The sequence below is a fragment of the Macrobrachium nipponense genome, chromosome 13 (assembly GCF_015104395.2).
Source record: "Macrobrachium nipponense isolate FS-2020 chromosome 13, ASM1510439v2, whole genome shotgun sequence".
Taxonomy (NCBI): Eukaryota; Metazoa; Arthropoda; class Malacostraca; order Decapoda; family Palaemonidae; genus Macrobrachium; species Macrobrachium nipponense.
Genome location: NC_087206.1, coordinates 55,647,926 through 55,662,392, shown reverse-complemented (window position 1 = coordinate 55,662,392; position 14,467 = coordinate 55,647,926). Strand labels below are relative to the sequence as shown.

Sequence of the window (14,467 nt, the reverse complement as noted above, 5' to 3'; positions counted from 1 at the left end):
AAATAAGCCGTAGTAGACTTGAGTGTGCAGTCATGTTGCAATTCCAATACGTACAGCCAAACATAAAATGCAAATGGAAACCTTCCTGATCATTGTAGTATTCCGAGATGTGAAGGTTTACTGAATCCTCAGGGTGCACATTTGAAAAGAAAAGATTCTAGTACATATTTTAATATTATAACTGGGCAACCAGAAAACTGTTGCCTATAGCAGAGTCCAGCTAGCTTTGTAGCTAAGTCCCACCCACTGATTATGTCACGACCATTCCTTGAAGCTCATTGGTTGGAAATAATTTCGAAAAGTTGGTTAATCTGTAGTTCTTTTCATCTTCATTTATTTTGCAATGGTTGTTTTACCTAACTAAAATATGTTACACTGATTATCAAAAGGAAACGTTATATTATCCCCTGAAATAAAATCATAATACACATCTTAAAAATGGTAAAAAAAAAAAAAAAAAACAGAAAATATGAATGAAGTCAGAAGTGTTAGCCATAATTTAAAGTCAGTGTCACTTATGTATTTTCTTTCTTTTGATGCAAAATTCATTTATATTTTCTTTATTATATGATTGTAATTTTACAATTTTAGTTAGGTTAAGGAAAATCCTGTTAAAGAAAATACGTAAACTCTATTTAGAAAATGTAATTTTAAATTAGTTAGGTTAAGGAAAATCCTGTTAAAGAAAATACGTAAACTCTATTTAGAAAATGATATTAAACAACTACTGTACTGCATACCAATATAATAGCTGAAATCACAAATTCACTGTTATTTGTCACAAGAATTTATTGTAACTGTTGCATACTTTCTTTATATGTTTCATCCATCCAATGTAACTTGTGCTTGGAAGTGTAAAGTAATATCTGAGTTAATTGTCATTACTAGACCAGTTACTAAGCGTGTTTCAAGATTCCTGTTTTCTCACTCGCTAAGAAAATCAGTAGTAAGCAACTTGTTGCCATATCTGCAAAAACTTTGGGAAAATGTTGAGGATCCAGGGAGGAATGTTCCTAGTATTAAATTAACAATTGTGAAGGTGATAATTGTATTTACTTTACTACACTAAGCAGGGATCCCCTTCAATCATTTCAGTAATGTGCCATTGTTTTTCAAATATCTCTTTTATTTTTGTTTCTCTTAATCTTAAAAACAAAAACAAAACTCAATTTGGCTATCATCTCAGGTTTGTAATGAATCTAAATTATTGCTTCATTAGATAACTACACAAACTTTGTAGTTCAAATTTTAACCAGAATCCTAAGCCAAAATATGCAGCACTTGCAGGGTAAACTTTGGTAAAAATGAAGAAAATAAGCTAAAGAGTAACTTACCTAGAAGAGATGTTGTTTTAATAAAGTGATATTTTACTTCTATACACCTATAAATTTTATCTGTAAGTCTAAATAACCAGTGAGTCTGTTCAAACTAAGGCTAAAACATATATCCACCATACCATTCTTGACTGTCAGGTGGAACATGCCAAATCCCAATTTGTAGATCAGATCTTTGATAAATCATGATCAACTTTTGGAATGTCATATGTGGTAGACTACCAAGATGGAGTACTTTCAAGCTGGGCAGCAGCTCTATTAGGAAAACATAAAATGGAACCCCTACAGGCTCTTCCCTTAAAAAATTGGTCATTTCCCTACAGCTGAAGTTGAAGCAGTGGAAGCTAAGCCTCAAAATGCTAATTGTATTAAGTTTATTACTTGTAGCCAAAGACATAAGCCATTCACATGGTTTATCATGAAGCACCAGTGATAAAGAGTACAACTCTGGAGAAGACTCTAACACTTTCTCAATAAATTTGTGAACTGATGGAACACAATCTTCACCAGAATGAACAGTCAAGTTAGTCAACTTCTCCAAGTTCTTAATGATCATGTTTTCTTCAGAATCAATATGAACCTGAGTTAATTTGATTCGCAAAACCTCTAAATTGGGACACATGGAAATTATATCACATAGTAAGGATAAGTCAATATCTCCTTTAATATTAAAATGAAAGGAAGTTAAAGTACTACCAACCTGAGAAAACATTGGGTTATATATAGATATATCAACATTATAATCAATATCTTGCCAAGTATATACAAAGAGAACCTTACATTTGAACTTCAAAATCCATGTTTTTGAAAATTCAATTAATTCCTTTATCCTCCTATCATCATGAAGAGTGTGGGAAAATGTTAACTGATAGACATTTTCTATGGGTAACTTGATGTCATCATTACACTTCGAATATCTATCAAAATATGTCTGCAATCCATTCAAACTGCAATTATGAATCTTGTATGAGACACCGTGCAAAAACTTGGGTAATTCTTCAGGTACGGCTGGAGAAAAGGGTATTAATGTACTAGAGGTAATATTCAATGGATGAGAATAAAAGGAAAGGAGTGTATAAATAAATAAAGACAAAGATTCCCTTCTGCTAGACTTACTAATATCATCCATTTCACCCAAGTTAAGGTGTTTCAAGTAAGGAAATGATAACTGTCTTTGTTTTTCCATCAAGGAATTTTTAAATGCCAATGCTTTTACTTGATCATAGCTCATTCCACCAAAAAAAGTTCTATACAAGCAAGTAACAGGCACCATCAGTTTCCCCATACACTTTTCCACATGAATAGTTTCAAGTAAGGGACAGTGCTTCTGAAGAGAGAGTAAAAGTCTTTCACAAATGTTATTGCGAAGGTATACTCTTTTCAGGTAAGGGGAGTTTTCAATGATGGCAAGCAATGGTTCTGGTCCACCAAAAGCTAAATGGTGTGTTGACAATTCTTCTATTTCAAAAGGAGCAAAAGACCTTAATACATCTGCAAACAAAGGGCAGTCTTTCTTCCAGAGTTCACAATTTACCTGTAAATCAAATGTACAGTAATATTGTTAATATAAACATACTTGTACATCAAATGGATATTAATCAATTATCCTAGCTGTACAAGCAATAGTAAATAAATGAAAACTAGGCAAAGTGTAGGTCTACATAATAAGCAAATCTCAAATAAAAATATATAACGAATACAACAACAGCACATGCTTATATTGAGTGGCATGATAGCTTTTGTGCACTCAACATTCTGTAATGTAAATTTATAAACTTGCTTCTACATATGGTAAACCCATGTATCAAGTATCATTCACATACCCTTGGCATGAAGGGAAACTGAGCTGCATCTGAGCATCCTCCTACTTTGTTGCTAAAAAGTGCTTCTATAAGGAACTTGAATAGAGGAATAAAGCTGCAAGGATCAATCAGTTCTAGTTTGTCACTTATGACATTACGAATCCGACGTCTAATTTCACTATTTGAACCCCCCAACCAGTCTGTTTGCTGAAACCAAGACTGGATACTCTGAAGTCTCTTCTACAAGGAAAAAGAAAATCACTTTAATACAATATAATGATCACAGTATTCTTGAAGATTTTTCTCATCAATTTTCATGTTTCATAGGTACAAACCAATTTTACTTCATCATATTAATTGCTGTGCAGTAGGTTAGCTGAGCAATCAGTTGCTTCACATTAGATGAGCAAAAAGCTACTTTCTTGAAAGATGAAGCATCAGTTGGACATTTCACTTCTATGGAGAAAACCCTTGCCAAACTTTTCTGCTTTTCACCTTAGGCTTCAATGGCCAGAGGTTAGAGTTCACCTAATTAGCGGGGCCCAAGAAGTTGCAATTATGAAACACAAAAAATATCTCAAATATTCTGAGTAAATGGAGGGACAAAACTCTCATTTTACTTAGGCAGATTTGTTTTCAGGTGAGAGGAGGCAGTACAGCATGGCTCACCAACATTTCCTCTTATTTGAGATTATCAGAAAGATATCTATACAAACTAAAATATGTCTATTATAAAAAGTTATTCTGATACTCCCCTGTTCATTAGATAGCATTAGTCATTTGTAGACTTGATTAGCTCTCTAGTACTCAAGGACAGTAGAGAAAGGGTTTAGTGGGGTGGTTGGCAGGTGAAGCAGTTTTCCAGCAGAGAAGAGGTGAGAGGGCCAGGAGGGATGGGTGGAGAGGGGTAGGCAGGCTTCGGCTTCTTAAAAGCTTTTGTTGTTTTATGCTTATTCACATTTTATTAAATATGTAATCTCTCGATTACCTGGATCAATAGTCCCAAGGCCTTGCTGGATAAGGGCAAAATCCAGATAAAGCCAAGTAAACAATTCTGCAGAGGTAAATTAGCAACTCTGTACCCTTACTCTCCCCTCCCCCCCCCCCCCCATTAACACAGGATAACCATAGACACTAAATGTGTTTATAAACAAAAATTTTCAGATGTTAAACTAAAAAAATATACTGTATAAATACACTCTGGAAAAACAAAAGTGACCCTCTACTTTTTCTCTCTCTCTGGCATATGACACAATTCAGTGTTTGCCTACAGCCTACCATGGTTTTATCACCATTAATGTATTTTTATACAGCACATTTAAATAAGTTTCAACAGTTAACCACCTCTTTCTTACTATAAAACAGCCTGTAAATCAGTACAAATTGTTTAATAAGGAAAAAGAAACATTAAATGAAAATAAAGTTAAATCTTAATGAAGCACAGCCAAAATAAATGGTACAGGTGTTGACTTACACAAGAAAGTTCATGCTGTTAGAGCCATCAATGAAACCATCGTTAACGGTGCTGTAAAAGCGCTGTATGATGAAATCTGCTGTAATCGGTGATACACTGCAGTCACAATTAAGATTTTTTATTTATATTTTACGCTATTCTTCTATCTTTGCTGTATTTTCTCACTTTTAGTTTTCTGTAAAAGAAAACTATTAAGTCAGCTTTGTCTGTCCATCCACACTTTATTTCCGCCCTTAGATCTTAAAAATTACTGAGGCTATAGGGCTCGCTTATTGCAGGCTTCTAGCCTAAGTAGTTTTATTTTACTCAAAGTTAAAGTTAACCATAATCGTGCATCTGGCAATGATATAGGACAGGCCACCACCAGGCCATGGTTAAAGTTTCATAGGCTGCAGCTCATACATACTGAGAACACCAAAAGATACATCTATTTTTGGTGGCCTTGATTGTGCAGTGTAAAAAAAAAACCGAATGCGTTGAGGAAATGTCGGTGCTTTTGCTACTTGTTTATTTTTACAACCAAAATGAAGAATACATATATAAACACACACACATATACCTATATACATATATGACTGGTAAAAATGTTCTGTTACAACAGAATTCCATCTAATAAAAGGAGCCCATAAAAAACCAAAGTATAGAGAAAAATACTATATTTCAGAGACTGCTGTCTCCCTCTCCAGGTAGATGAATGAGAAAAGTTACAGAAAAGGTGGTATTTATACCAAGAGGTCCATCCACAGGTAAGCCAATTTAGGTCACTCCCACTGATAATCTTCCTTTAATCCTCTTAAGCGTTGGTTGAATGAAAATCTTATCAACGACATCTGAATCCCATGCTCCTTTTGAGATGTTCATGTATATAGTATACGTATATATATATATATATATATATATATATATATATATATATATATATATATATATATATATATATTGTGATGAAGTGCCAAGTATCTGGTTACTACACTTACCAATCATAAAATAGTTACCTCACAACAGCCAGACAGCTGAACCTTCATCACAGGTAAAATACAACTGAATACGCTAAAGGCAACAGTGATCCCTTAAATGTCTGCTCAGATTCCTCTACGTAATCAGCAATTAACCTTCTTACGCCGACTGGACGTATTTTACGTCGACATTTTTTGTCTCCCGTGTGCCGACTGGACGTATTTTACGTCGACTTACAAAAGCTTTTTTTAAAATTCGCGGAAAAATACTTATAGGCCTACCCGCCTAAAACTTTTGAATCACGCGCCTTGGGGGATGCTGGGAGTTCACGGATCAAGGTGTTGTTTTGTTTACAATCGTTACGCAGGCGCGCAAGCGCGAATTTCTTTCTTGCCGCACTAAAAAGTATCTGTTACACATATCGGAAATTATTTCGTCACTTTGACATAATTTTTGTACCATTGTAAATTAGCCGTTACATGAAGTATTATATATGGAAATGTGCGCATTTTTATGTAGATTACAACAATAAAATAATCATGATTGTAGCTTTTATCAGTTTTGAGATATTTTCATATAAATAACGATAATTGCCAAAATTTCAACCTTTGGTCAACTTTGACTCTACCGAAATGGTCGAAAAACGCAATTGTAAGCTAAAACTCTTATAATTTAGTAATATCCAATCATTTACCTTAATTTTGCAACTAATTGGAAGTCTCTAGCACAATATTTCGATTTATGGTGAATTTATGAAAAAACTTTTTCCTTACGTCCGCGCGGTAACTCTTCCGAAAAAAATCATACATGCGATTGTGGTAATGTTTGCACCATTTTAAAATAGCCGTTATATAAAGTTTTTATATGGAGAAATGTGCGCAATTTCATGCACAATACAACTAAAAACACCCATGGTTGTAGCTTTTATCAGTTTTGAGATATTTTCATATAAATAACGATAATTGCCAAAATTTCAACCTTCGGTCAACTTTGACTCTACCGAAATGGTAGAAAAAACGCAATTGTAAGCTAAAACGCTTATATTCTAGTAATATTCAAGCATTTACCTTCATTTTGCAACAAATTGGAAGTCTCTAGCACAATATTTCGATTTATGGTGAATTTATGAAAAAAATAACATTTTCTTTACGTCCGCGCGGTAACTTTTCCGAAAAAATCATACGTGCGATTGTGGTAATGTTTGCACCATTTTAAATTAGCCGTTACATAAAGTTTTGTTATATATGAATAAAATGTGCGCAATTTCATGTAGAATGCAACAAAAAATAATTGAAGGTTGTAGCTTTTCTCATTTTTGAAATATTTGCATATAAATCACGATAAATAGAAAAAAAAAACACGTTCGGTCAACTTTGACTCTACCGAAATGGTCGAAAAACGCAATTGTAAGCTAAAAATCTTAATCTAGTAATATTCAGTCATTTATCTTCATCTTGAAACAAATTCGAAGTCTCTAGCAAAATATTTAGATATATGGTGAACTAAAAAAAAAATCTTTCCTTCCCTCCGCACGCGGATTCTCCGCCACAATTCTCCGAAATGCGTACGTACCATTCACGGAATATTTGCTCCGTTTCATATTAGGCATTTCATAGAGTTTTATATATGAAAATGTGCGCAATTTCGTGTAGACTAAAACGAAAAATATTTGAAGGTTGTAGCTTTTCGTATTTCCGAAATAATTGCATATAAAAAATATATATATAAAAAAATTCGACATTCGGTCAAATTTAACTCGTCAGATATGGTCGAAAACTGCATTTGTAAGCTAATACTCTTACAGTATAGTAATATTCAATCACCTGTCTTCATTTTGAAAGAAATTGGAAGTCTCTAGGACAATATTTAGATTTATGGTGAATTTTTGAAAAAAAATATTTGTTTACGTCCGCGCATTACTAATTCATGCATTATATTGTGATAATATTTTCTCTGTGTTGCTTTCATCGTTTTACGATGTGTTATATAACAAAATGATCGCAATTTAGTGTACATTACAACGAAAAAAAAGTAACTTGTTACCTTTAACCGTTTTGCGCACAGCGCGATTTGAAAACAATTATATATGAAATTTCGTTTTTGTGCTAACATATATCGCATTATTTATATATGATAATGATAATTTTTTTCATTTCTGATGGTTGCATACTAAACTTCAGCCAATGACAAAAAAAGGAGTCAAAAATGAACTCTTAATCTTGAAAACTAAGTGCGCTGTGATTTTTTGAAAAAAATATTTTTTCCGCTTCCGCGCTCACTCTGAAACACCTCCGGCACACGGGAGACAATTTTTTTTTTTACCGCTTCGGCGTAAGAGGGTTAAACAAATCTAAAATCAAATTTAAAACTTATGAGTGACCAACCACTAAGTTAATGTGAAAGCAAAATTCTCTCATACGGAGAGAGAGAGAGAGAGAGAGAGAGAGAGAGTGTGAGAGAGAGAGCCAGGAGACACGTGCAACTAACAATGACTGGGCAAAACATTTTGGGAATGATACACAGCTATTATCTTAAAAATACTCTTTCAAAACAACAAATAGAGAGAAAGTGGGATTACAATCTTAAAACAGGTTTTGACGTAGGAAAAACCTTTTTTTGGGAGTCGCTGTTGAGTCCTCAAAGGATTTACCCTCCATGGTGTGTGCCAGCACCCCACGGTGATCAGACTAATACCAAAGAAATATCTTTTAGCCTGGTCTTTTAGCCAGGTATTTTTCCATAATGATAAACGCTATGACAAGTGATAGAGTACAATGGACTCAAAAGACAAGAAGGCATTTTTTCTTGTCTTCAGTGAAAGCTGTGCCCAGTTTCCTACGTCAAAACCTGTAGAAGTGACTATTGCGCATGCACATCAGCCATCTTGTTTTATACTCGGGCTGGCCAAAAGACCAAGAATCATTACTCTGATGGTCAAAGCAGGATATACCTTTACCCAAATCCCATGCTTTTTCGTCAGGGAAGTGGGGGGGTTTTGAGGACTCAACAGCGACTACCAAACATAGGTTTTTCCTACGTCAAAACCTGTTTTTTGATAGCGTAGTCACTGTTTCGCCCTCAAAGGAGCATTACAAAGAAATTGACAGGTGACGAAAAACTTAAGCTCACAAATTTTCATCCCAAATATCTAAAAGTTTTAAGATTAAATAATTTCAGGTCCAATGTCAAGCCACTAGTTTCAGTAAAAAAGATAACGACAACACATAGGATATACTTTTAGCATAAAGTTCTATGGTGACTTTCCTAAGTATGCTGGGTTGGTTGCGACATTTATGCGCCTACCCCAGCGATAGTCAACATACCCACCCGTTAGGGAGACCCCTGGTTCTCTGTCGTGGCACCTAAGGGGTCAGGACTAACCATAACTACTGATACACAGTGCATTCGAATTTATTCCAGCCCATGGCAGTAGTGTTTTAAGAATACTGACTCTGATGACCACCCAGTACATTCAGAAACTTCTTCAATGATGCATTTCTGAAAAAAGCCAATGATGTATTTACTTTCCTAATATCATGTGATCTAGGAAAGGAATGTGGGTTAGCCTTTTTAATGAGGGACACTAAAATTATGCTTAGCCCTTGTAGAGAATTTGGTTTGTTCGTGCTAGGATGTAGGAAAATTGGACCTTCTGAAACATTTGCCGAGAAAATATACATTGAGGCTTCTCGCCAAGGGTTATCAACATCAGAGTAGGATTTTAGAGTCTCTGCCAGATTTTGGTCATGACTCATAACTGGGAATGGCCATTCTGTTGGCTCCAGTTGGGTTTGCAATCTTAACTTTTGTTTGGGCAGATTTGGTTTCAACTCTCCCCATTCTATTGCAAGATGCAGGACATTTACATTTTGGTGTATCACGCAGTATGTCCATTATCTGTTACCTTTCAGCAGCAAAAGCATCTTTGATGTTATTCATTATTTCCTTATGGAAGTGATATAATACCGCAAACTGTGTATCCCTTTTGGGGGAGCTTGCGAAACTTGATTGTTTATCTACAGCTGAGCTGCAGCTGTCAGTTCCCCAGGGGGCAGAAGTCCTGGGTGAATTGCTATAACCCTCTGAAATTGCTGTTATTTCCATTGAGTTCAGGTGGATCCTTATATCCATTTTGGGGAAAGGATCCTGATCGGCTTCTGAAAGCTGCATGGGAGATTGACTTTCTTCTATAATGTTTTTCCCATGGCTGATTGACATCTGTGTCCCTGGCCCTTCTGGATTCAGCAAGGTTTTTTCGGTATCAATGTCTACGTCAAAGTCTTTGAACACTTCACCTCTAGGTGAGGATTTCTCTAATTCCTTCTCAGGATGTACCTGGGGGGTAGGGGGTAGCGGTGACTGATGTTCTTGGATTTTGGCCCGAATATGGAACATCAGAGAAGGGTTTAAATATATGCTGCCGGAGTTTTGCTGGATAGATATAATCTTCCACTTCCTTACCTTTGCTACACCCTAGGACCCATTGAGACAGTCTAAAGCGAGCAGTTTCATCTTTAAAGCTTGCTGCCAAAGGCACGCTACAAATCTTGCACATATCAGGGGACCAAACAAATTTGCTCTGATTGTTACAGGGACTATGCTTATGGCAGGTGGTATGGGCAGTACCCACTGGCAAAAATCGCACCGAGCAACCTGCTATGGCACACCTTAATTGAGGGTCATTTCTCAAGATGGCCCTGTAGTGATAAAACCAAGTTGTTATTAGAAAAATTTTATTTTAGTATAAATTATTTTTAATGCTTCAAAACCATAAATATTAACGAGTAGTAGATGTAATTTTTATAAGTCAGTTTGACTACAAATGTACATTTCTAGTACTACATTCTGTAAATTATTTAGACAATTCTATGTACTAACTCTGCACGGACTGTTAGGAATGGTCCCGTAACAACAGAGGCCACTAGGGACTGGGGAGTCAAATGTCATTTTTCTGTTTGTGATACTAGTCCCTGGGGTTAAACTCAGGCCCCCAAAAACAATTGTTAAATTTCAATTATCAACTCAATTACTTTTAGAGAATTGTAATTTTCATATAACTACTCGACACAGAGTTATTACCAAGATCTGCCCAAATCTGTGTTTACTCAAACCTTTTGAGGTTTAAATTACCTTAGAAGCCTTGTTTATTTCTATATTACTTAACTTAGTCCTTATGTATTGGTTATGTTTAGGTTTTAATTTTAATTATGACAACACCCAATACTATTCAGGTTAGTTTATGACTAACTCTATTTACTAACCTAAGATAGTTTTCTATAAGGCTTGGGTTAGTATCCTTGGTATAATCTATTCCTACAGAATAAGGTTAGGTTTTTACTTATTATCAACAAGAATTTAATATGTAGCCTAATCGCTTAGTTAGGCTACATAACTAGGTTACTATTTACTTAGTCAAGTAATTTTTGAAATTTTTAATAAAGTGGTTTATAATCCCATACACCCATACATATACACACATACGTATATGTATATATGGCTAACTATTTACTAACCTAAGCAAGATTTCTATAACTTGGGTTAGTATCCTTGGGATAATCTACTCTTACCAAATAAGGTTAGGTTTTGACTTATTACCAATAAGAATTTAATACGTAAACTAATCACGTCAAGTAATTTTTGAAATTTTTAATAAAGTGGTTTATAAAACCCTACATATACACATATATACATATACACACACATAATTAATATAGCAAAATAAAACTAAAATGGTGTTGCCTGTTTATTTACTTCTAGGTACTTATCACCGAAAAATTAGGTAAGTACTTAGGGTTATTTAATCATCTTAATATATACTATCTTAGGTTACGGGTTGCTGATAATTGCCATTCCTAGTCTAAAATTACTTGTCCTAAACCAAATAAGCTACTAGCTCATGTAGGCTACTGCCTTGGAAATTGTAGAAACCGTTATCTGAAAAGATTAACTAAATTAATAATACAATATGGAGTAGTTCTTTAGGAAAAAAACTTCCATCAAAAAATGTATTTAAAAACACTTTTTGCGTTCGTAAAGGCTAGCCTGGAACATGTGTTACAACACCGGATGGGTAAACAAAACACCAGTTTTCATACGCACAACAAAATTTTTTTGTTCCATAGTTTTTAACCTAACTGTTTTAACTAAATCTTAAAAATAAACAATTAACTTTAAAATTTCGACGATTCCATGATTCTGCAGATTGATCTCGAATAAAAAATCTCAAGATAGAGGAGCACTGGCAAGATAGACTATTGTCTGTGTTGACCAGAGGAGTAATGACTCTTGGTCTTTTGGCCGGCCCGAGAATAAAACAAGATGGCTGATGCGCATGCGCAATAGTCACTTCTACAGGTTTTGACGTGGGAAACTGGGTACAGCTTTCGCTGAAGACAAGATAAAATGCCTTCTTGTCTTTTGAGTCCATTATACTCTATCACTTGTCATAGTGTTTATCATTATGGCATAATACCCAGCTAAAAGACCAGGCTAAAAGATATTTCTTTAATATTAGTCTGATCACCATGGGACGCTGCAGCAAACCATGGAGGGTAAGTCCTTTGAGGATGAAACAGCGACTATGTTATCAAAAATAACATTTATTATTACGTGATTTAAGATAATAAAAGTCTCTTAAAATAAAAGATATGACTATAGAATTTTCTTGAATGAAATTAAGTTTCGTCATTTCCTTGAGTGAAGTCACAAATCTTTCCACTTCCAATTTAAGGTACTTACAAGCCAGCAAATTCTCTTATGACAAATCGAGAGATATAGGAGTTAATTTATCAGTAATATTAGGTAGTTTTAACACAAGAGAATTGTTTGTTACTAAGATATGAAATATATCTGATGTATGTGAAACGTTTCATGTAGAATCCTTCTAGAACGATCTTACGAAAGATGATGGAACTTTACAGAGAAATGGTGAAATCTTCACGTGGCTTCTTGACAAAGACATACAAGTTTGAAACAAGTCATATGTTGTATGAGTAATAGGATCCCAAAACAAAACAGAGAACTTGCGTTCCTCTTTTCTCAAGTGATGAGAGCAATTTCCTGCTTCGAACGGACAATGCTAATTTCTCTTTTCACATTCTATGTTATTCTTAACTTCAAATTATATTTCTGCGAATTCTGTGCATACTTTTTTAGAACATATCAACTCTAAGCAAACTGTAAGCAAATTAATAGGGAATCTGAAAATATTGCGAACATTTTACAACATTTCGTAATTACTGAGAGGAGATATGCATTCTGAAAAGCAACAGAATAAGAAAATATACTATATATATATAATATATATATATATATATATATATATATATATATATATATATATCTTATGTATGTATTTATATATAGGTATATATATATGTAATGTATATATATATATATATATATATATATATATATCTATATATATATATATATATATATATATATATATATACCATATATATATATATATATATATATATATATTATAATATATATATATATATATATATACCATATATCATATAGATATATATATATATATATATATATATATATATATACCTATGTATATATATGACCATATATATATATATATATATATATATATATAGAACAGATTAGTATATATATATATATAACTATATATATATATATATTATATATATATTATATATATATACTGTAAAATATATATGTATATATATATATATATATATATCTATATATATATATATAATATAATAAGATATGTATATATATATATATATGTATATAGTATATATATATGTATATATACATATATATAATATTATATATATATATATATATACTATATATATCTATATCTATACCTATATATATATATATATATTTTTATATATATATATAAATATATATATATATATATATATATATATATATAGATATAGATAGATATAGATAGATATATATATATATATATATATATATATATATAACATATATAATATATATATATATATATACATATATATATATATATATATATATATATATATATTATATTATATATGAATAACTTGATCACGAAGTATATAAAACGTGATGCTATGTGTAAATAAAGGCAAACTGATTTTACAGAGGAAAACATAGTCAAAAGAAGGCTTAATATCCAAACTGACACTACAAGATTAGCAGTAAGGTCAATTTCACTCTACAGAAACGAGGAAACGCCTGAGGGTAGCCACACCTTGGAGGATACACACGGGGTAAACAGGTTATTCTTCCAGAAAACAGTACATTTTGAAACAAGCAAGGAAGCATATACAACCTAATATCATGAAATTTACACAAATTTTCCCAAAAAATTATCATTAATGAAAAGATGAAAGAAAATATAAATACTATATATATATATCGAGCAAGAGAAAGAGGGAGAGATAATATTGAACCAGAGAGAGAGAGAGAGAGAGAGAGAGAGAGAGAGAGAGAGAGAGAGAGAGAGAGAGAGAGAGAGAGAGAGAGAGAAAGAAATGATAACTATATACATGTGGGACTAATTTATTAGTAGTTCATTTATTTTAAGGTCCTTCATAAACATCTTACAAATATATGGGTCCAAATGGTACATTCCCAGACTAAGATTTATGTTGCTTTTATTAGTGATTTGTATAACTGCCGATTCCAGTAAATTTCTTGAAACATATCATTAGATCTAGCAATTACAGAGGTATCACCCCAATTAATACAATGAGATTTTTCACTCAGATGGATAAACAGTGCATTTGAAGTCTGGGCTGTTCTAACTGAATACATATGCTGCTTAGTATGTACACATAAATTTTTACTTGACTGACCAACGTAAAACGATGGGCAATCCTTACAAGGAATTTTGTAAATGATGTTCTTTGTTACGGGAC

At 33.1% G+C, this 14,467-nt stretch overlaps 1 protein-coding gene across 1 annotated transcript in view; it reads right to left on the bottom strand.

Annotated features, from left to right (window-relative positions):
* Positions 1 to 685: 685 nt before the first annotated feature.
* Positions 686 to 14,467, bottom strand: part of LOC135225793 (uncharacterized) — a 109,630-nt gene continuing 95,848 nt past the window's right edge. Inside the window, exons 4-5 of the mRNA XM_064265273.1 lie at positions 3,158 to 3,376; positions 686 to 2,868 (exon numbers count right to left, since the gene is read on the bottom strand). Coding sequence (XP_064121343.1) covers positions 1,435 to 2,868; positions 3,158 to 3,376 — 1,653 coding nt within the window. The 3' untranslated portion in view covers positions 686 to 1,434. The remainder of the gene's footprint in view (positions 2,869 to 3,157; positions 3,377 to 14,467) is intronic.